The sequence below is a fragment of the Centropristis striata genome, chromosome 5 (genome assembly GCF_030273125.1).
Source record: "Centropristis striata isolate RG_2023a ecotype Rhode Island chromosome 5, C.striata_1.0, whole genome shotgun sequence".
Lineage (NCBI taxonomy): Eukaryota > Metazoa > Chordata > Actinopteri > Perciformes > Serranidae > Centropristis > Centropristis striata.
Genome location: NC_081521.1, coordinates 3,810,074 through 3,831,530, shown reverse-complemented (window position 1 = coordinate 3,831,530; position 21,457 = coordinate 3,810,074). Strand labels below are relative to the sequence as shown.

Below are 21,457 nucleotides of genomic sequence, written 5' to 3'. Positions count from 1 at the left end.
TCTCAACTATTAACAAAGCAGTAAAATGGCCACACAAAAAAAATAGTTTCCAGTAGACAATTTTGAAGGATGTTTCAAAAGTTCCTGCCAAACACAAGCCAGTAAGTACTAATATTTTCTGTGACAGAGTCAACTGGAATGGCGCTAACCTTTGCCAAGCCCAGTGGGCCCAGGAGGTTTCTCAGTCAGGAACTCAGTTTTCTGATTATTACGACACCACAGGAAAAGAGCAAGAATGCCATATCTTACAATGTTAACAAAAGTGAAAAATGATTTGTGTTTCTGCCCCATCATTCAGATCTGTTCCCGAATAAAATAGCTTCTTCTGTAGCTCATGCTACTCCCCTGATGTGGAAAATAACTAAGTACATTCAAGACGCAACTGTGGCCGCCGTCGCTAACTGTGCACAACGTCAGCAGCTGATTATAAACAAAGCAGCATGGCTAGTTATGCACAGCGTCTCCGCTGATCATAAACATCGTGATGGTGAATTAACCGGCATCGCTAACTGTGCACAGAGTGTCTGGTGCTTGTTGTAAACAAACAGAGATCGCTAAGTGAACACCTCCTGCAGCAGCAGCACATACACACTGTACTGCTACAGAGCTAACTGTTAGCCTGTTAGCACATACACACTGTACTGCTACAGAGCTAATTGTTAGCCTGTTAGCAATTTGCAGACTGGACGCTAAGGGGTTAACATCCCCTCCGGCTCTGCAGCTGGGAGAGACTGCTGCAGGAGGACTGCGCTCCAAAAGTCTCCAATAACACCAGAAAAAGTCGCTGGATTTGTCTCCAGTCACTTTCTTGAAAAATAGTCGCTAAGGGGGTCTAAAAAGTCGCTAAATATAGCAACAAAGTTGCTAAGTTGGCAACACTGCTTCGCCGGCTTTTACAAATGGCGTGTGTTGTTGTCGTGTTGAGTATTACGTCACATCCTGCTTAGCATTCTATCCAATCAGTAACCAGGCTTTTTTCAGGGGAGAAAAAAGACCCTGCTCTTCTACAGGGACGAAAAAAGTCCAGACAAAAGTCCGTTCCGGACGTCTCGTATTCAAATTTGGGGCGTTTCGGCAAATGAGACCCGCCTCATTCCAGGTATTGGACGGTAGTGGAAACAGCCCTATATAAGAGAAAAAAAGAGGTATGTGTACTTCACTTGAGTATTTCTATTCTATGTAACTTTGTACTTCTACTTTACTACATTTTGAGGCAAATGTTGTACTTTTTACTCCACTACATTTAGCTGACAGCTTTAGTTACTTCTCAAGTCGAAATTTAACATGAAAAACATGATTAAAGTGATTCAATATTTTTAAACAGTTTATTAGTTAAATGAGCCCTACCTTGAAAAAAATATAATAACGAGCACTTTTACTTTTGATACTTTAAGTACATTTTGATGGTGATACTTTTGTACCGCTACCTAGAATTGACAGAATTTTTACTTTTACTAATTTCACAGTGTTGTATTAGTACTTTTACTTCAGTAGGGGATCTGAACACTTTCTCCACCACTGCTTCACCCTCCCAACAAGTTTCATGAATACAGGGCCAACAGTTTTTCTCTAATCTTGCTGACAAACAAACTAATTGAGCCGAAAATTTCTTGCCAAGCTTCTTTTAAATGATGCTTTGTCCTGAAACAAGGAAAAGATTTTACTTTTAGGGGTGAGGTCGAGACCACTTAACACATAAGAACCCAGACCCAGTTATCCTTAAAGGAAAATCATGGGCGATATACCACAGACAGAGTGAAATAAAAAACTATACACATTTTCTGCTTACAGAGACACAAATTTGCCTTTTTCTTTGCATCTCCACAACATATATCAAAAGTGTGACATTAATAGTGCTGTTTAACAATAAATTATTTTTCAGATTTGTTTTTAAGTATCACAATAATAATAAATTAATAATAAATAAAAACAAATAGCCATTTGCCTTTTTGTTTACATCTCCATAACATATATCAAAATTGTGACTTTAATTTGTTCAGGGAATATGATCAGAACAAGTTAAATGTAATAAAAGGACATTAACGGATTAGAATTGTTAAATGGGTTTAAAAAATACGCTTTTTGAAATTAGCTACTTTTTCACATTTCTGTTTCCAGTCACAGCCACATTTTGGAGAAGTCGCTTCTTGTCACAGTCACACAGTCTTGTTGAGGGACTTAATGAGTTAAGGTGAAACATAAAGCTGAATATGGGAGATTATAGAACATTTAAAGTGTTTGTTACACAGGTGTCACCATGGGTTCTTATGGGTTAAACATGATTTTTTTTTTTGGTGATGATTTCAAAGTTCTGGAAAAGTCCCATGTTGCATTGCGACACTCCCACATGTATTCTCATTTTGTGTCTTTTTTGGACATTTTGTGTCTTTTTTTTGGTCATTTTGTATCTTTGTTTTAGTCATTTTGTTTCTTTTTGTGTTGTTTTTTCGTCATTTTGTGTCTTTTTTGGTCATTTTATGTCTTTTTTTTGGTGATGATTTCAAAGTTCTGAAAAAGTCCCATGTTGCATTGCGACACTCCCTCATGTATTCGGATGCATTTCATTGGCCAAGAGACCGAAAATAGGTGGAAAAAACTACAAATACTACAAAACGACGTATCTGCTTTCCCGGCTTTAATAGGTTATGGGTTAAATCCAAGTTTGAGTCGAGACACAGTGCAAAAAAAAAGAAATGTAATCATAGAAATGCAATATTCTTGCACAGTACTATCAGCTTGAGGGTGAAGTCAGTGTTTCATTGTAACCAGAAGCCACCTGCAAGAATGAATAAAGTCCCTCTTGTTCCTGTTCCTGCAGGATAGTGGAGGCACTCCAAGTGAACAGCAGCAGTGTAACTTTCTTCTTCCTGAAAGCAGTTCTACCTTCATCTCTCTGTATTTGTCAGAGGAGGCCCTTCAGAGCACAGCGAGAACATAAAGATCTATGGAAACAATCCCCACGAGGAGCGTGAGCTCAATCTGGGCCCATTGAGAAATAAAGGGCCACTCCATCTGAGGGGGATTTGTGAGAATGGAATTATGACTCAGAGAGAAAAAGAAGAGGAAGAAAAGTGGAAAGAGAGAAGAGACTGACTGCTCTTTTACAGCCGGCTGCGTCAGCACAGCAGCATTATTATTTCACACTCTGTAACCTCCCTGTTCATCGAGGAGGTCGCTCACAAAGACCTCTTTTGTCCCAGCCGTCATCGCTCCCACTTCTTCTCAAGCTCCGATCCTGCTCGAACATCTCCGCAGGGAAAATACAAATGAGGGGAAAACGGGTTTGGGACAGAGAGATGGCTGGAGGATGATGAGGTCCCAGAAGAAGGAAGCAGCTTTCCCAGATCAGAGTCTGGACATGTGACGCCAGGAGCCTCCCAGTTTGTCTGAGCTGACATTTGACAGTGTGACAGACTGAAAGGAGTCCTTTTGTATTCACAGAGTATCTTAAAGACAGACTAAGAGATACCTCTGGAGCAGGGGTGGGCAATTAATGTCCCCAAGGGGCCACATGACCAATACCACGAAGGTTGCGGGGTGTATCTGGAGGAGTGTGCGCGCTTACGCACATGTGTGTGTGTGTGTGTGTGTGTGTGAGTGCGTGTATCTATAACTGTAATCACAGCAAAGATCAAAGGCAATCAGATCAGAGCAATCAACAGAATTAACTGCCACCAACTACGGAACGTTCTGGAACAGAGGTGGACTGGAATTTCTGGCCTTGAACAGAAAGCATTTTTGGCAAAACCATAATACCTATCATTGATCCGACTTCACTTTGAGCGTCCTGAGTTCTTCCTGAACGTCTACATATGTTTTTTTTTAAGAAAATTGAAAAAATAGCTTTTTTAGAGCGATCTAAAAAAACTGTTACATCTCCCTTTTTCAGAAATCTTCCTGCGTTTTTAATATGGGAGCCAATGAGGCTGTTGGTGCGTGTTGGTGGATCATCTGTGCGTCCTACGCCCAAACTATAACTCTGACAGCTTTACCAAAGGATTGTGAGGGAGAAGACTAATTTTCCTACGTTTCTATGTATAAATTATTTCTGTAGAGTGGAATTTGCGGCCTGGAGCGCAGTTTTCAAATTAATTTTTTTACAATTTTTCTCTCCCTCTACACTACCTCTACGATGACATCACACACTCTGACACGAACATTCCGTGCAATACACACCCATTATAATCTCAGAATTTCTCAAAAAAATTATCATGGTCATTGAACAGGGATTGATAAAAAAATATATGACCTATCAAAACGTGGATTAATACACCGATACACAAGACTTGTGTCTACTGTTTAAAGTTTAAATGGAGTCTCTAGGTGAAATTATGCCGGAGAAGTTTAAAAATCTCCAATTATTGTCCTTTTTCGCTCATTTTTTTCGGCCGTCCCATTCATTTCAATGCAAAATTTTGGGCAGTTTTTCGTATTCCGTAGAGAAAAGTAATGGCACACCCATCCCGATCAAACTGCACGTTTTGATATATAATTTACGGGACGAAATTGCGTCCGGAAGAGGAAGAAGAAAAATTCCACAGTATACAATAGTATCAGATTTTATGGGGGAGGTTTGTGTTCAAAATATTGATGCAGTAAGTCAAAGTGAAACAATAATTATCAGGTCATATAGGTGAGGTTGTGCTGATAAGAATGATACCAACAAGGCATGGTAAACAGTTTTTAAGTGTTATATACAGGCAGAATGAAAAGGATTCAATAACAGACAAAATAGCTAAAAAAAAAACCCTCCCCAAGCAAACCTGCAACCTTTCCTCAATCTCTATTAAAAGCCTCCGAGCTCAGCAGAGAAACAGCAGAACAGAGCGTCCCATCATTGATTGTTCACAGAACTGGAACGTCCTGTGTTGGGGGTCCGAGCCTGCAGGCAGGGCAGCAGGGCAGCGGTCCATCATGGGAAGAGCGATGCAACCAACCAACCAACCAACCAACCAGGGCTGGAGTAGACAGAGGCAGCAGAGCAATGTGCCTGCAGTCACCCTGTCTAGTCTGGGCCATGGCTACTTAACACACAAGCTCACCGGACCAGTACAGTTATGTCAATATTGCCTTATTCAGAGTGGCTCCACATTCATCTGGTTGCTTCATAGTGATGGCTGCAGAGAAAGCCACTCACATGCCTCTGCACAGTTACAGAGGTCATTCTATGTGTGTTTTTGGACTTATTTTGTGTCTTTAAACACAACATAAATCAGCAGGGTTCATACAATTTAGCAGTGGTCAAATTCAAGCATTTTTCAAGGACTTTTACGGTCAATTGTGTCTTTTTTTGTTTTTTGTGTCTTTTTTTTGGTCATTTTGTGTCTTTTTTAAGTAATTTAGTGTTTTTTGCAATTTTGTGGGTTTTTTTTTGTCATTTTGTGTCTTTTTCTAAAAATTTTGTGTCTTTTTTTGGTCATTTTGCATACGAACTCTGATCATGTATTTTCCAATCATGTCGCCTCAGTTACCCGGTCGTGCCGCTTTGCACTTTACAACATCAGATTAATCAGACCTTACCTAACTCAACATGCAACTCAACTCTTGACACAAGCTGTCGTCATCTCAAAACTTGACTACTGCAACACCCTGCTGACAGCCTGCACAGTAAAACCGATTCAGGTGATCCAGAACAGTTTACAACCAGCCAAAAGGTCACACCGCTGCTAACCCACGCTGCAAAAAGGTGTGTCTAAAAACAAGATAAAACACTAAATCTGAGGGAATGAACTTGCTGCATGGACAGATAATTTACCTTGACAAGATTTCTTAAATTCAGATTGTTAAATGTAGAAATAAGCATGTTGAACACTTAAAATAAGAAATTAACTCTTAAAACAAGATAAATTAAAGCTGCAAGCAGTGATGAACTGGCCCGAGCAGAGTGACCTGATGATTATTTGTTTCTTACCAAGATAAAAAAAACTTTAGATTTGGAAGTGTTAGATAATTTATCTTGTTTTAAGAGTTCATTTCTGATTTTAAGCGATTTTAATCTCAATGAAAGGAGTGCTTAACTGAAATCCACCTGATGGAGCCTCTCTACCACTTGGTTGAGGTTTGTTTTTCTAAAAAAAAAAAATCTACTAGATGTCACTGTGTCTTTAAATATTTAAATGCCTCTTAGTCCCGCCTCCAACCAGGAAGTCAGAAACAAGAAAATCACTCCAGACATTTGGCCTGTTTTTGGTGAAATTTTAAAAGGTAGGTTAAAAAAATTAACATATCATACTGTCAGACACCTTACTTAACAGAATAATGTTAAATGATTCCACAAAAAAACTGTAATGAATGTATAATCATTTTTTAAAAACTATCTCAACCAAACGGTTGATTTGCCGCTTTATGGTTAGCTTAGCGGTATTAGGCTAATGTCATTATAATGAACTATGTGCTATGAAATCATAACTTTTGATCATTCATTGCTGTAAATATGAAACATTTAATGTTATTCCATCATAAATATGCTGAAATAATTCATTAAGTGTGTACTTTTTGTCACGTTCTGAGATGCTTTCCATGTAAATATGGTAATTATGTAGAATTTCTAACAAAATGACAAATGCTGTTATACTAATAGTTGTAACCATTGTAAGACAATGTGGTTTGTGATTTAAAAAAAATGTTTTACTATTACTAGATGGGTACAAAAAGGGTAAAAGGGTTAAAAAAAAAACTTTAAAATCCTCACTAGCAGTTATTGCTGCACTAATGGCTCTTATTGCACTATACTTTAACTGTTCCCCTTTTTTTCCTGTAGGTCTCTTTGGATAAAAGCGTCTAATGCTAAATGACTAAATGTAAATGTTGTGAAAACTTTCATTCTTGTGAGGGTGAAAAGGCTGCTGGAGCAGCATGTCGGCCTTTATAGAACAGAACAATTCCCCGCTGAAAACTGTATAAATGAATTTCTTACACCACACTACAGTGGCAGGTTGACCTATGGCTCCAATTAAATGGCAGGGCAATTGTGGAGTACATACATAAAGTAAAATGAATAATGTTAATAACCCCGTCCTATAGTCATAGTTGTCATATTGGGATATCACAAGTGTGACATAAAAAAAAACCCCAATGCGGTTCTATGCCAGGGTTCCAGTAAGTCCTAACAGAGTGACACAACACCACGACCCCGAGTGTCTTCTGTGTTAATGACCTACTGTATCAACAAACATGACTGCTGGTTCACAAACTGCACTGTAAAGGTTTGGTGCCTAAATAATGAGTTATTTAATAGCAGATCAACGGAAAAAGTCTTTAGTTGAGGAAAAAAGCCAAAAATTTGCTCCTTAAAATCTCAGCATTTGCTCCTTTTTCTCTGTTTTATATGATTGTAACTTAAATAGTTTGGGGTTTTGGTCAACACTTACATAACTGTAAATACAGTCAGCATAATGATTGTTAATTAAAAGTGCAGCTCTACAAAAGGTTGTTAACTCTATGGAGTTTTGGGCTATTTTGTCCATTGAATCATTTTCATCTTGCCTGTATAAACCACTTAAAACATGTTTAAATGTCATATTGGTATATATTTTTCTCACCTATATGACCTGATAATAACTGATTTTTTTATTCGGACTTACTGGATTAAAACATTTTGAACCAAAAATAAAACAAAGAAAAAACAACATAAATGTGATCTTGTGATTGTGTGTGATCCTGTCATCAACTCTGGTTTTTATTCTAGTGGGACTATTTTATATGTGTCTTGTGTGTTTAGTGTAACAATTTTGGTCATTTTGTGTCTTTTTTTTTGTCTTTTTGTGTCTTTTTTGGTCATTTTGTGTCTTCTTGTGTCTTTTGTTGTGTCTTTTTTTGTTATTTTGTGTCTTTTTTTTTGGTCATTTTGTGTCTTTTTTAGTCATTTTGTGTCTTTTTTAGTCATTTAGTGTCTTCTTCTTTGTTTGTTTTTGTAATTTTGTCTTCTCATTTGTTTCTTTTTTGGTCTTTTTGTGTCTTTTTGTCTTTTTGTGTCTTTTGTTGTGTCTTTTTTAGTTATTTTGTGTGTTTTTTTTTAGTTATTTTGTGTATTTTTTAGTTATTTTGTGTCTTTTTTAGTCCTTTCGTCCAACATAAAATGTGATTTTGAATCTTTTTTTTAACTTTCATGCTCAATAATGAATTTGAAATGCTGCAAATGTAAACAAAGGTTGAAAATATACTCTTAACTTTTATAAAACTTGGAATCCCATTCTTTCCCTAATCGAGTCCATTCCATCCTTAGATAATTAAGATAGATGGTTCTAATTAAGATAAATTTATATAACTTTTAAATGGCCAGTAATTGTTTTTGGTATGTTGATTTGGTGGTCAAACTCTAGGCACAACATATACAAACTGTTATAGCTATTTTTTGTTTTTTTTTCCCCCAAGGATTCTGAATCCCTCCTGTAAATGTCACTTTTTATTATATTTAAATGCTTTGAGCAATAAAATCCAACACACAGCGTCCATGTTGTTTCCACATGTGGACTTAAAGCTCACGAACACACTCATCCCAGGAAATGGGACAATCCAAGGAGCATGTGAACGCACCATTAGCCTTGGCAAAGGTCTGCACTCCCTCAGAGCCTTTAAAGTTACTTCTATTTTGGAGGTTGATGAATATGGTCTTTGAATCCACTGAACATTAAAAGAAAATCAGTGAGGATCTGAAAACGAATATGAAACAGACAGAATTTTTTGGGGACCTGCAGTCATTATAAAAGTCTAATATAAGGTCAAATACACTGTAAAAAACACTGTTTCATTTATGGTAAAATACCGGCAGTTGTGGTTGCCAGAATTTCATCGTAAAAATTACAGTGAGTGGGTTTTCTACTGTAAATTTGAATGTAAATATCAGCAAAATAGTGTAATTTTGACTGAAAAGTCCTTTTATTTTAAGGGTAATTGTGTCCTTGTGACACAATTTTACATGAAAATTTTATATTTTTACAGTAAAACTGTATGTTTTCTAAAGTTTTTCAACATTTTTTTACTAGTCCTTGTTTTACGGTAATTAAAAGCGTCTTCTACGGCGATATGCAGTTTTTAATTTACAACACACAGCGTCCATGTTGTTTCCACATGTGGACTTAAAGCTCACTCATCCCAGGAAATGGGACAATCCAAGGAGCATGTGAACGCACCATTAGCCTTGGCAAAGGTCTGCAAGTTACTTCTATTTTGGAGGTTCATGAATATAGTCTCCACTGAACATTAAAAGAAAATCAGTGAGGATCTGAAAACGAACATAAAACAGACAGATTTTTTGGGGGGGAGCTGCAGTCATTATAAATGTCTCATATAAGGTCAAATACACTGCAAAAAAACCCCAAACTGTTTAATTTATGGTAAAATAACAGCAGCTGTGGTTACCAGAAGTTCACCGTAAAAATTACAGTGAGTGGGTTTTCTACTGTAAATTTGAATGTAATATCAGCAAAATAATGTAATTTTAACTGAAAAGTCCCTTTATTCTAAGGGTTATTGTGTCCTTGTGACACAATTTTACATGAAAATTTTATATTTTTACAGTTTTTAATTTACAACACACAGCGTCCATGTTGTTTCCACATGTGGACTTAAAGCTCACTCATCCCAGGAAATGGGACAATCCAAGGAGCATGTGAACGCACCATTAGCCTTGGCAAAGGTCTGCAAGTTACTTCTATTTAGGAGGTTCATGAATATAGTCTCCACTGAACATTAAAAGAAAATCAGTGAGGATCTGAAAACGAATATAAGCTGCAGTCATTATATTATAAAAGTCTAATTCTGCTTTTAATTTGTTTCCCTAGCCTCTACTACGAGGATTAATCATGTTCTTTTCCATCAAATTCATTGCACAATCCCAGTATCCCACCCCACCCTGTTTCATTTCACTACAATAGCCTCCTTGTTTTAGGGAATTGCGGCCTGAATGGCACCATGCTACATTATCATGATATTCCTCCACAATGCTGCTAAACGGGCTCATTCAACCCAGATGACCTTCCACAAACCCCAACAGAGTTGCCAATGGCTGCCCTACAGCACAAAACATAGGCTCATTAAAAATCTCATTTGAAAAACTGCCGAGATCTACAGCACCATCTACTTTTAGTACGCCACCTTTGACATGGAAAAGCGGTCGAAGGGATTTCTGTACAATGTTTGTCCTATATTGATGGGAAGAGAAAGTAGGGCGTTTCCACTGGTGGATACAGTAACAACATTGTGCTCTGCTGCATGGTGATAATAGTGACCAGCATGAGTCTCACACATGAGTCTGGTTGTTTTCTCATGAATATAAATGCTCACTTTCATTTTCAGAGACGGCTGCATGTTTAGAAATACATGTTACCTGCTCTGATAGATGGATAAATAGATAGATAGATAGATAGATAGATAGATAGATAGATAGATAGATAGATAAAAATACAGTAGAATAAAATACTGAGGTAGAATAAATACAAAACAATAGAAAAAAAACACAGAATAGAACAAGGACACTTAAGAAGTTAAAAAAAGAAGATCAGTTGGTAGGTTGGCAAGATGATGGTAATTATAATTATACTGATGATATACAGTACAGTACAGTATATAATATATAATATAATATGTAATAATGTAGTAACAATATAAAATAAAAATAGATAAAATAATTATAAATAATTATAAATAAAATAAAATCATATGATATATAATATATAATAATAGTAATGATAATAATATTATTATTATTAATAATAATAATAATAATAATCATAATAATAATAATAATAATAATAGTATGTTACAGTATATAGTAATAATAGTAATGGCAGCAACAGTATATATAATCTGGATTTATATATATATAGATATAGATATAGATATATAGTCTGGATCCAGGGAGTGGGTGGGTTTCATCTGGTGTTTTTGATTTATTTATTTGATTTGATTTATTTGTTTGTGTTTAGTTATTTATTATTATTATTATTATTATTTATTTTCTTCACAATGATTTGATTTAAATTGTTCATTGATGTGCCTCTGAATGTGGCGTATGTACTGGTATAATGGACATATGACTTTTAATCTATCTTTCTTTCTTATAATGTGCATATGCCGATTTGTACGTAAATTTTCACTTATCTTTGAAATAAAGAAAAAGTTGATCACAAAAAAAAGAAAAAGTAATACATGTTACAATCACATTTCTGTTACAATTATCAAAGGACGGATTTGCATGTTGTCCGTCTCAAAACAATGCTTACATGTCATACAGTGTACAGTAAAGGAGTTATTGTTCTTCTTTTCCCTTCTAACCATGAAATGATTCATGTGACTGAATGTGATGGGGAACAAAATCAACAGTCTATTGTGTTCTGCCAAATCTGATGCTGGCTGCAGCAGTCGGACAAATCAACTCTGTCTCTTCCAAATTCTTTCTAGTGTGAAACTGTGATGGGAATTTTGTACTAAAACGACTAACTTTGGAAGATTCCCACTGGGGTTGTCTAACTCAGATTTCTGAAGCTTCATATTCACTTTGACTGAACTTTAGAATGTATTATTTTTATTTCATATCCCACCACTTACACTGAAATTGCCTTCTGACATTGTCAATCTGTTATGCATCATAACTTTGTCTTTTATTGCATTTTAAGTGTGTGGTAGGGCTGCACAATTATGGCAAAAGTGATAATCCCGTTTATTTTGATCAATATTGTAATCATGATCATTAATCACGATTATTCATCATGTTAGGGAAAACATCTGTATTTTTATTGCACTACTTTTAAACAAACAATAGGAACAGTTTTTAGTGTCTGGTGCTTGTTGTAAACAAACAGAGATCGCTAAGTGAACACCTCCTGCAGCAGCAGCACATACACACTGTACTGCTACAGAGCTAATTGTTAGCCTGTTAGCACACACACACTGTACTGCTACAGAGCTAACTGTTAGCCTGTTAGCACATACACACTGTCCTGCTACAGGGCTAACTGTTAGCCTGTTAGCACATACACACTGTACTGCTACAGAGCTAACCGTTAGCCTGTTAGCACATACACACTGTACTGCTACAGAGCTAACCGTTAGCCTGTTAGCACATACACACTGTACTGCTACAGACCTAACCGTTAGCCTGTTAGCACATACACACTGTACTGCTACAGAGCTAGCCGTTAGCCTGTTAGCACATACACACTGTACTGCTACAGAGCTAACCGTTAGCCTGTTAGCACATACACACTGTACTGCTACAGAGCTAACCGTTAGCCTGTTAGCACATACACACTGTACTGCTACAGAGCTAACTGTTAGCCTGTTAGCACATACACACTGTACTGCTACAGAGCTTTTTTGCAGTGAAGTTATTTGACTACTGATTGAATGCAACCATTGTGGGTGAATGATGCAAATCAATGAGCCGGAACACCACCAGAAAAGCACGATCTCCAAGAGCAAGGTGAAATCTTCAAATTCCTTGTTTTCTCCAACAGTCAAAAACCCAAAGATACTCAATTATGAGATTTAAAAAGGCAAGGAAAAGTCACATTTAAACTCACATACCTGCAACTGTTTGCTCGAAAAGGGACTCAAATGACAAACTATTTACCAAAATACCAAAAATACACTGCAAAAAAGGTGTCTAAAAACAAGATAAAAACACTAAATCTGAGGGAAATGATCTTGCTGCATGGACAGATAAATTCACTTGACAAATTTTTCTTAAATTAAGATTATCTAGTCAAGTGAAATTTTCTGTCCATGCAGCAAGATCATTTGCCTCAGATTTAGTGTTTTAATCTTGCGACCATTGTGGTTGAATGATGCGAATCAATGAGCCGGAACACTTTGACACCACCGGAAAACCACAATCTCCAAGAGCCCAAGGTGAAATTTCCAAATTCCTTGTTTTCTCCAACAGTCCAAAACCCAAAGACACTCAATTATGAGATTTAAAAAAGCAAGTAAAAGTCACATTTAAACTCACATACATGCAACTGTTTGCTCGAAAAGTGACTCAAATGACAAACTATTTACCAAAATACCAAAAATAGAACCTCTCTCTCTACACAGAGCACAGAATAACAAGCAACCTCTTTTTTTTTTTTTTTAGAACTGATGTGCTGTGGCTCAGTTGCTAGAGCGGTCACATACTGACCGGAGGGTCGGTGGTTTGATCCCCGACCATGGCAGCCTACATGTCGAAGTTTCCTTGAGCAAGATACTGAACCCCAAATTGCTTCCAATGCTGCGTTCATCAGTGAGTGAATGAATTCCCAATGGTGGCAGGTGGCGCCGGTGGCGGGTAGCCTCTGCCACCAGTATGAATGTGTGTGTGAACGGATGAATGAGCGCAGTCTGTAGTGTAAAGCGATTTGGATAAAAGCGCTATATAAGTGCACTCCATTCATTTCACTTTTGTAAGCCTTCATTAGATTAGACTTTGTAGACCTCTATACTCCATAGATGTCTGCTTTTATTTGCTATTACTTGGTTATTTAGAATAAATATATTTATTATTATATTCAAATGAAGAAGAAGAAGAAGATTACTTTATTAATCCCACAATGGGGAAATTCAACCTCTGCATTTAACCCATCCCTTTTTACACACAAGTGAACACACCATGCTGACTTGTGCTTTTTATCATTTTATCTCTTTTTTTATCCTGCTGTATCTTATTTTATTCTATTTATATTTTTATTTCTATTTCCCTGTTTTAATTGACTGTTTTTACTGTTTTCAATTGTGTCTTGCTGTTTTTAATGTGTATGTAAAGCACTTTGAATTACCTTGTGTTGAATTGTGCTATACAAATAAACTTGCCTTGCCTTGCCTTGCAATGAGCAGTGGGCCGCTGTGTAGGGGGGTTAGGTGCCTTGCTCAAGGGCACTTCAGTCCTAGACCTGTCAGTACCGGGATTCGAACCGGCGACTTTCCAGTTACAAGCCCGATTCCTAACCTCTAGGCCACGGACTGCTGTCTATTTAATGTTGTACACTGTTAATGATATGCCAACCTCTTCTATGACAAGAACTCAAAATTCCATTTCCCATTTCCATGCATCCCTGTGTGTTTAGCCGCCACTCACCTGTCTGAAGATGAACTTTGGGTCCTGGTGGCGCTGCCAGGCCGTCACCAGGTGGATGGTGGAGAGCACGACTCCACTGACCACCGCCGCTCTCATCCTGACTGGCAGCAGTGTGTAGATGATGTAGATGAAGAAGACCGTCCACCAGACGCCCTCCGAGGCACTGCGGGGGTGCACCATCAGCACCCCAAAAACCTGCACCACAACCAGCACCCCGATCACCAGGTAGCTCACAATCCACATGTAGTCCTGGTGGAAGCCGTTGCGGTTGCACACCACCATCATGGCGAGGAAGAGAGCCATGGCAACGGAGAGAACGGAGACGTAGGCCACGTTGGGGGTCCTGTTGATGCAATGGAAGATCAGCATGACCCCGCAAACGATCACCAGCACCCCCATGAGCATGGTGAGGGAGCTCTGGTTCAGTCTGAAGAAGTACCGCTGGTAAAGACGCTCCAGTTTGGCCGACTGGAACTTCTTAGATTGGAAAACCCACGCCACCCGCATCCAGCAGTCTGCGGCGCTCATGGCCTTGCAGCCCCCCTCCGCTACCTCCCCTGACTCCTCCCCCTTCCTGCCCTTCAGCTCCCCGTCTTCAAAGCCCAGGTCCACGGCCTTGAGACCCAGATCTGTGCCCACCATCCTCTTGCCGTAGTGGTCCTCCTGCCAGCCGCAGCGCAGGCCGAAGTTGCCCCCGCCGCTGGTGCCGGCTCCACAGTGGTAATGCTGGGGGGGCGCATTGGGGAGCTCCAGGTCCTCAGGGTCCCTCAGGCAGCTCATGTAGTGGGGGTTGCACAGTGACGAGCTGTCCTTCCTCTTTTTGCCGTTGCGTTCTCCCCATGCTGTCTTTCGATCATCCACTCTGCCTACGAAGAGGCCTCTGGCCCACGACATCCTGGACACAACAGGGACGTTAAAAGGTTAAACATGAATCTGGCAATATGATACAGTGGTTACAAATCCATATCTTGCCATATATCATGATCCTGGAAGCCATGGGTCTCAAACTCGCGGCCCGCGGGCCAAGTGCGGCCCTCGTGATGATATTTTGTGGCCCCCACCTTGATATGAAAGTTTAATGTGAGTTTTATATGAATGGCACTTTACCGTGTTGTGTGTGGAAGGTCCCTTTAAGTACTTTTTTGGGGTAATTTTGTGTCTTTTTTTGGTAATTTTGTGTCTTTTTAAATCATTTTGTGTCTTTTTTAATAATTTTGCGTCTTTATTAGTAATTGTGTGTCTTTTTTGGTAATTCTGTGTATTTTTTGGTCATTTTGTGTCTTTTTTGTAATTTAGTGTCTTTTTTAGGTAATTTAGGTTATTTCTGTCATTTTGTGTCTTTTCTTTTTGTAATTTTGGGTCTTTTTTTAGTCATTTTGATACTGCCTCCAGCGGCCCCCACATAATTTGAGTTTGAGACCCCTGCTGAAATCAAAGTAATTTATTCAAATTTTGTAATCTAGTTTTACAGAAAACTGTGAGACCACACAGAACATGCACTCAAACAAGAGTTTTTTTTAGTTTAAGTTGACTTTTTTATGCAAACTGAACTGTGGGATCTGAATTTGCAGCATCACAGCAAAACTGTATGTGCAATTTCTCTGCTACAATGCAAAAAAGGTGTGTCTAAAAACAAGATAAAAACACTAAATCTGAGGGAAATGATCTTGCTGCATGGACAGATAATTTACCTTGACAAGATTTCTTAAATTAAGATTATTAAATCTAGAAATAAGCATGTTGAACGCTTAAAATAAGAAATTAACTCTTAAAACATTTTTTTTTCTTAATAAAGTGCACATCTAAATAAAAAAAATATCTTAAATAAAAGCTGCAGCTTGCCTGGAGCAAGGACCACAGTGCAAATTTGAACTATATCGCTATATGTGATATGGTCTAATTCCATATCACATTTAAAAATATATCTTTTATATCGCCCAGCCCTAACTCAAGTGTATTGCGGTTATCTTTTAAGAGAACATACAAAGAATTTTATTATATATTTTACATAAACTTTACTGCAGTCCTGCATGCAAAGTGTGATTTTATATGCGGATCCTCTCACCTGTGTGGGCTCGTCTGTGTGTAGTAACACGGTGCTCTTTGGCCGGGCCACTAGTTGATCCCAGCGAGCACACACCATGAGCTCAGAGTGGCCCGAGGCATCAGAGGTGTGTCTGTGTTTGACTCGTCCTTCTTTGTAGAAACAGTGTGTCAGCCCTGAACACCCCCAAGAGCCTCTGTAGACCACCTGTCATCCTGGAAATAAAACACACAAACACACACACACACACAATGTCAAAACTAACACATATCCGCCGCATCACATCTGTTGGAGAGGTTGCTGTGCTTATTAATTCATGTCTTTTTTGTGTAATTCTCTGGCGGAAACTTTTGTCTTGTCTGTTTCACTCTGAACTCATCACCTTCCTTCCCCCCAACCCCCACCCTCACTGGCCTGGGACAGCGTTTCCATGGAAACGGTTTGCTTGCTTTGTTTGTTTACAAAACACTAAATTGTGACAACAAAATCTCCTCCAATTATTGCCTCAAGAGTCCTTGGGGACCACTGGCAAAATTTGTCATCAATAATAATAATAATAATAATAATAATAATAAATTTTATTTGTAAAGTACTTTTTCATAAAGTAGTCTCAAAGTGCTACAGAAACCAGAAACAAAATAAACAAAAGACTAAGAGGAAAATTAGACACGCTAAAATCAGCAGTAGATAAAAAAGGCACAGGTAATAAAGTAGATTAACCCTCTGGGGTCTGAGCATATTTTGGCCGTTTTTGAATACTTTTGATTTTGCCCTTTATGTACCACATAAAAATGTTTACTATAGCCATGTTTGGTATCCATTTTTTCTTCACCTATATGATCTGACACCTTTTTTAACTTACTTTAAACACCTTGATTAACACATTGAGCCCAAATATCAGGAAATCCGAGTTGAAAAATGATACTATTTACTACAATAAAAACCACAAAGCTCCACCAACGCTCAAATATTTCTGTATTATCAAATTAAAACTATCATATCTTTGGTTTTACATGAGCTAGGAATGTCAAACAAAAACTGGGAGAAAGTTTCAAGTCTGTATTTTGGAGTGAAGTTGATAGCAGCGCTCCATGTGACCTAGTTTTTTTGTTAAACGTCACGTAGATGCAAAGGTGGGTGAGGAGGGAGATCTTGTATTGAATTCTTGAGGTCATGTGAAGCCAGTGTAGGATCTGAAGAACGGGGGTGATGTGGTCGTATCTGCGACTTCGGGCAGCAAAGTTCTGAATGAATTGAAGTTTCTGAAGGTGTTTGTTGGTATACGATGAGCAGGCTGTTACAGTAATCAAGCCTGGAGGAGATTAGAGCGTGGACGAGTTTTTCTGCATCAGAGAAAGTAAAGAAGGAGCAGAGTTTAACCCTTTGATGCACAACATGTTATTTAATGCTGCTGTGTGTTTCTGTGCTCTATCTTTTGATACCAACTTATTTTATGATTGAATAGTGGAAGTATTCTTTAAATATCTTGTTTTTGATAACAACAGATCATTATTTCCATTTTGCCTCTCATACTTTATGAAGAAAAAACGTTTTCGTATTATTACATAGCTAACTTCTTGGCTTAGTAGCTTGCTAAGCTAAGTAGCAAGCAATTTGCTAAGTAGGTAACTTAGCAAGCTACTTAGCCAAGAAGTTAACTAAGTAGTTAGCTTAACAAGCTACTTAGCCAAGAAGTTAGCTAAGTAGTTAGCTTAGAAAGCTACTTAGCCAAGAAGTTTGCTAAGTAGTTAGCTTAGCAAGCTACTTAGCCAAGAAGTTAGCCAAGTAGTTAGCTTAGCGAGCTACTTAGCTAAAAAAATGGATATGGGTCATTTTTCCCCCATGTTGTGCATTAGAAGAGTAGTGACACAAAAAGGGATTTTATTAAAAAATTAATAAAGGGAAACATAAAATTAGGATGTATGATGATCAAAAACAAACTATTTGAGGAAAACCTGGAATACTGAATGATGAAAATAATTTTTTGCAAAGATATAGAACATAAAAACTCATACATATCAGGTCAACCCCAGTCTACTCAAAAAAGTATCGATACTAAAACGTTGTATCCGGATACAATACTCATTTTCAAAAGTATTGAGTATCTGAAGCTTGTTATCATAGTTGCAGTTTCTTTTTGCACAACTGTTTTTTATTATAAATATTTAACCTGTGGTTCTGTTCATTTTTACATGTTGCATTTTACTTGTTAATAAAAATATTTCTGTTAAATTTTGGGCTCTTTGTTTTTATATTTCTGGTCTCGAAAATAGTATCAAGTATCGAACATTTTCCTGAGTATCGGTATCGAGTTGAAAATTTTAGTATGGTGACAACCCTACTTTAGACCCATGTTGTGCATCAAAGGGTTAATGTAAAGCGCTAAACATCTTTCAACAAACTCTCCACCGATTGCTGGACCTGTGAACATTTACCACAGGGGGCTTCTGGAGCAGTGTTTCCCTGGTGGACAGCTCTCTGCTCCGCTCTGTCACTGCAATCTGCCCCCAACATCTTGAGTGGGCAGGAATGGGTGTGCTCTATTTGACAACAAAGGCCCACTGAGTGGGCACCATCAGAGATCAAGAGCTCTCCAGTCCAGATTAAATTGTCCATGCTTCCCCCATTAGCTTTGATGACTCACTATACTGGCTTCTGGCAGCACATGTCAAGGACACTGCTAACCTCTAAACTTAATAAGCAAATCTCTGCCAGGCCGAGCTGAAACAAACAGTGAAGAGAAGAGCGCACATGAACTGCACACATGGTCGTGTTTACAATCAACAGCAGCTCGGGATCTGAGTCGCTTGACCACCTTAAAAGAATCAGTGAAAGGGCTTCACATGGATTAAAAACAGGTTTTTTTCAGAGACTGGTCATATTTTTAAGAGCAAACTTAAGATTTATCTTTTTAATTTGGTTTTACTTTTACTTGAAGCATTTTTAGAGATTTTTCTGCTCATGCATGTTAGTGTTACATCTTCTCTTTTATTTATTTATTTATTTGCTATTATTTATTAGTCTGTTTATATATTTTTTTCATGCTCTACTTCTTAATTAATTAATCTCTTTATTTATTGTTTTTATCTTTTTATCTAGCGTTTTTTAAACTTTTTATTGTTATTATTATTTACTTTTTCTTCTGCTCATGCATCTTAGTGTTACAACATTTTCTCTTTTATTTATTTGCTACTATTTATTAGTCTGTTAATATATTTATATTTTTTATCATGCTCTACTTCTTAATTATTTATTTATTATTTGTATCTAGCTTTTTTTTTTTACTTTTTATTGTTATTGTTATTTACTTTTGTTTTTATTGTATTTTATTTTATCTTACCTTACTTTATTTTTTTTATCCATGTTGATATGGAGTTTCCTCAGTTTGTGCTTTGTTTTTAATGGGATGGAGGGTGTTTGCTTGTTTCTATGTTTTGTTATTATTATTATTATTATTATTACTTTCTCCTTTTTATGTTAAGCACATTGTGTTACATCTCTCTTGTATGAAACGTGCTATACAAATAAAGTCTGATTGATTAATTGACTAAAAAACAATTTTTTTATGTATTAAAGATCATAAATATGTTTCTGTTTGGGAAGCATTTTCCACTATACCTATATAATTTTAAAATAATAGCAATAAATAACCCTAAATGGCACTGCAACCAGCATTATAGCTCATATTGGGAGCATGAGTTTATGAGCCAGGCTGGGATAAAACAAATCTACGGCCACTAGTTCACCTTCTGCCCAGAGCTGCTGCTTCCTGCAGCAATAACCTTAATCCCCCCTCACCTCTGATACATTTACGACAGGTCAGGCAGCGGCATGCGGCTCTTATGTAATATCCTACAATCTGTAAATGCATGCATCTGCTGAGGAATATGAATATAATCGGTGCCACATATGGGCCGATTTGAGTCAGCCTGTCCTGCATGCATGCATGCATGACACATTAGGAAGATGGTGATGCCTTTACTTACGTCTCAGTGCACATTCCTAAAAACATCTTGCACATGATTCTGACCAGCAGCCCTCCTAACACAAGCCTGATGTTTTTAGAACAACAAACATGTTTAGCAATCACACGTGTAGGCCCAGCCAGGCTGTTTGGATGCGGACAGTCGGCCGAAGCGCATTACATAACAGGACGCTCCAAGTAGCCTACAGCGTTAAAAATGAAGCCTCCACACACACATTTACACATGGAGACACTGTACCACTGGGTCGCTTTGGAGTCAGCTGCGAGTCTGTGGGCTGCAGGAGAAAGTGCAGCTCGACACACACCACTGACAACTTATTACAGGAGTAAAACATTCCGCCGGGCAACTTGAATCCTGGCACTGGATCTCCTGATATGGCAGGCAGGGAGGGATGTGCAGCCAAGTGATAACTGGGTCTACATACTGGGCCTGTCTCCCTCAGTAGAAACGTCATTGTGTTTAGACTCAAACAGGTCACTGGGGGAGAAGAACTGGTGCGCCAAAACGCAGTTTGCAGCCTCCAATCTGCCCTTTTAATAGCGGTTATTAAATGCGTAAATGAATTGTGTCTGCGTAAGGTCCAATACTGAGTGTCTGTACAGTCCTGCAGAACAGTTCAGGCTCCTGAACGCCGCATTCGTCACAGCAAAACACTGTAGTAGGCTACAAGTCAGCTGTTGACATTTATTCCCGACTGCTGGATCCGTTTACTGCGTTTCAGTCCAGCCCGGATACATTCCGCAACAATATGAACATTGTGCAGAGCTCCAGCACAGCACAGCCGCGGGAAAAAAGCTCCGAAGAGTACTTACTTACCATTGGACATCCTCGTTACATGAGTAACTATAACACCGCAGTGGAGCTCCAGTTCAGCCCCGTGTTCGGTCCTCACGCAGCCGCTATGTGACGCTCCAGACGCGGGGCAGCGCGCCGGGAAGGACGCGGTGGATTCTGGATCACTCGGACGCGAGGAAACGCTGCAAATGTGGCCGGACAACCTTCGCTCTTCTCAGCCAGAGCTACAGTACATTCCCACCGCCTCGACCTCCCCGACTCCCTCTCTCCCTCCCTCTCTCTCTCTCTCTCTCTCTCTCTCTCTCTCTCTCGTACACACACAAACACACACTCTCACACAAGCTGCATTCGTGGACCCAGGAGTCCCCCTAGAGGCGGCATGACTGATGTGGTATTACACATTTGCTGCAGTGTTTAACATTTATATTTCACTAAGTTTTCCCACTTTCACATCAGCAAACAGTCTCAGCCACATTATAACACAACACACATATTAAGTGCCTTTAAAGAAAACTACTAAAGCATTCAAACAGCACATAAAAACAGAGCTGCAGCACCACCCAGTGGAGGAAATGTGGA

At 38.4% G+C, this 21,457-nt stretch overlaps 1 protein-coding gene across 3 annotated transcripts in view; it reads right to left on the bottom strand.

Annotated features, from left to right (window-relative positions):
- The window catches only part of LOC131971445 (adenylate cyclase type 6-like), a 92,115-nt gene extending 70,988 nt beyond the window's left edge, over positions 1-21,127 (bottom strand). Inside the window, exons 1-3 of one of the 3 annotated variants that reach the window (XM_059332900.1) lie at positions 20,321-21,127; positions 16,119-16,312; positions 14,054-14,948 (exon numbers count right to left, since the gene is read on the bottom strand). In XM_059332900.1, the coding sequence (XP_059188883.1) occupies positions 14,054-14,947 (894 nt within the window). In that variant the 5' untranslated portion in view covers position 14,948; positions 16,119-16,312; positions 20,321-21,127. The remainder of the gene's footprint in view (positions 1-14,053; positions 14,949-16,118; positions 16,313-20,320) is intronic. The other 2 variants (XM_059332901.1, XM_059332899.1) reach the window with 2 other exon arrangements.
- Positions 21,128-21,457: the final 330 nt, after the last annotated feature.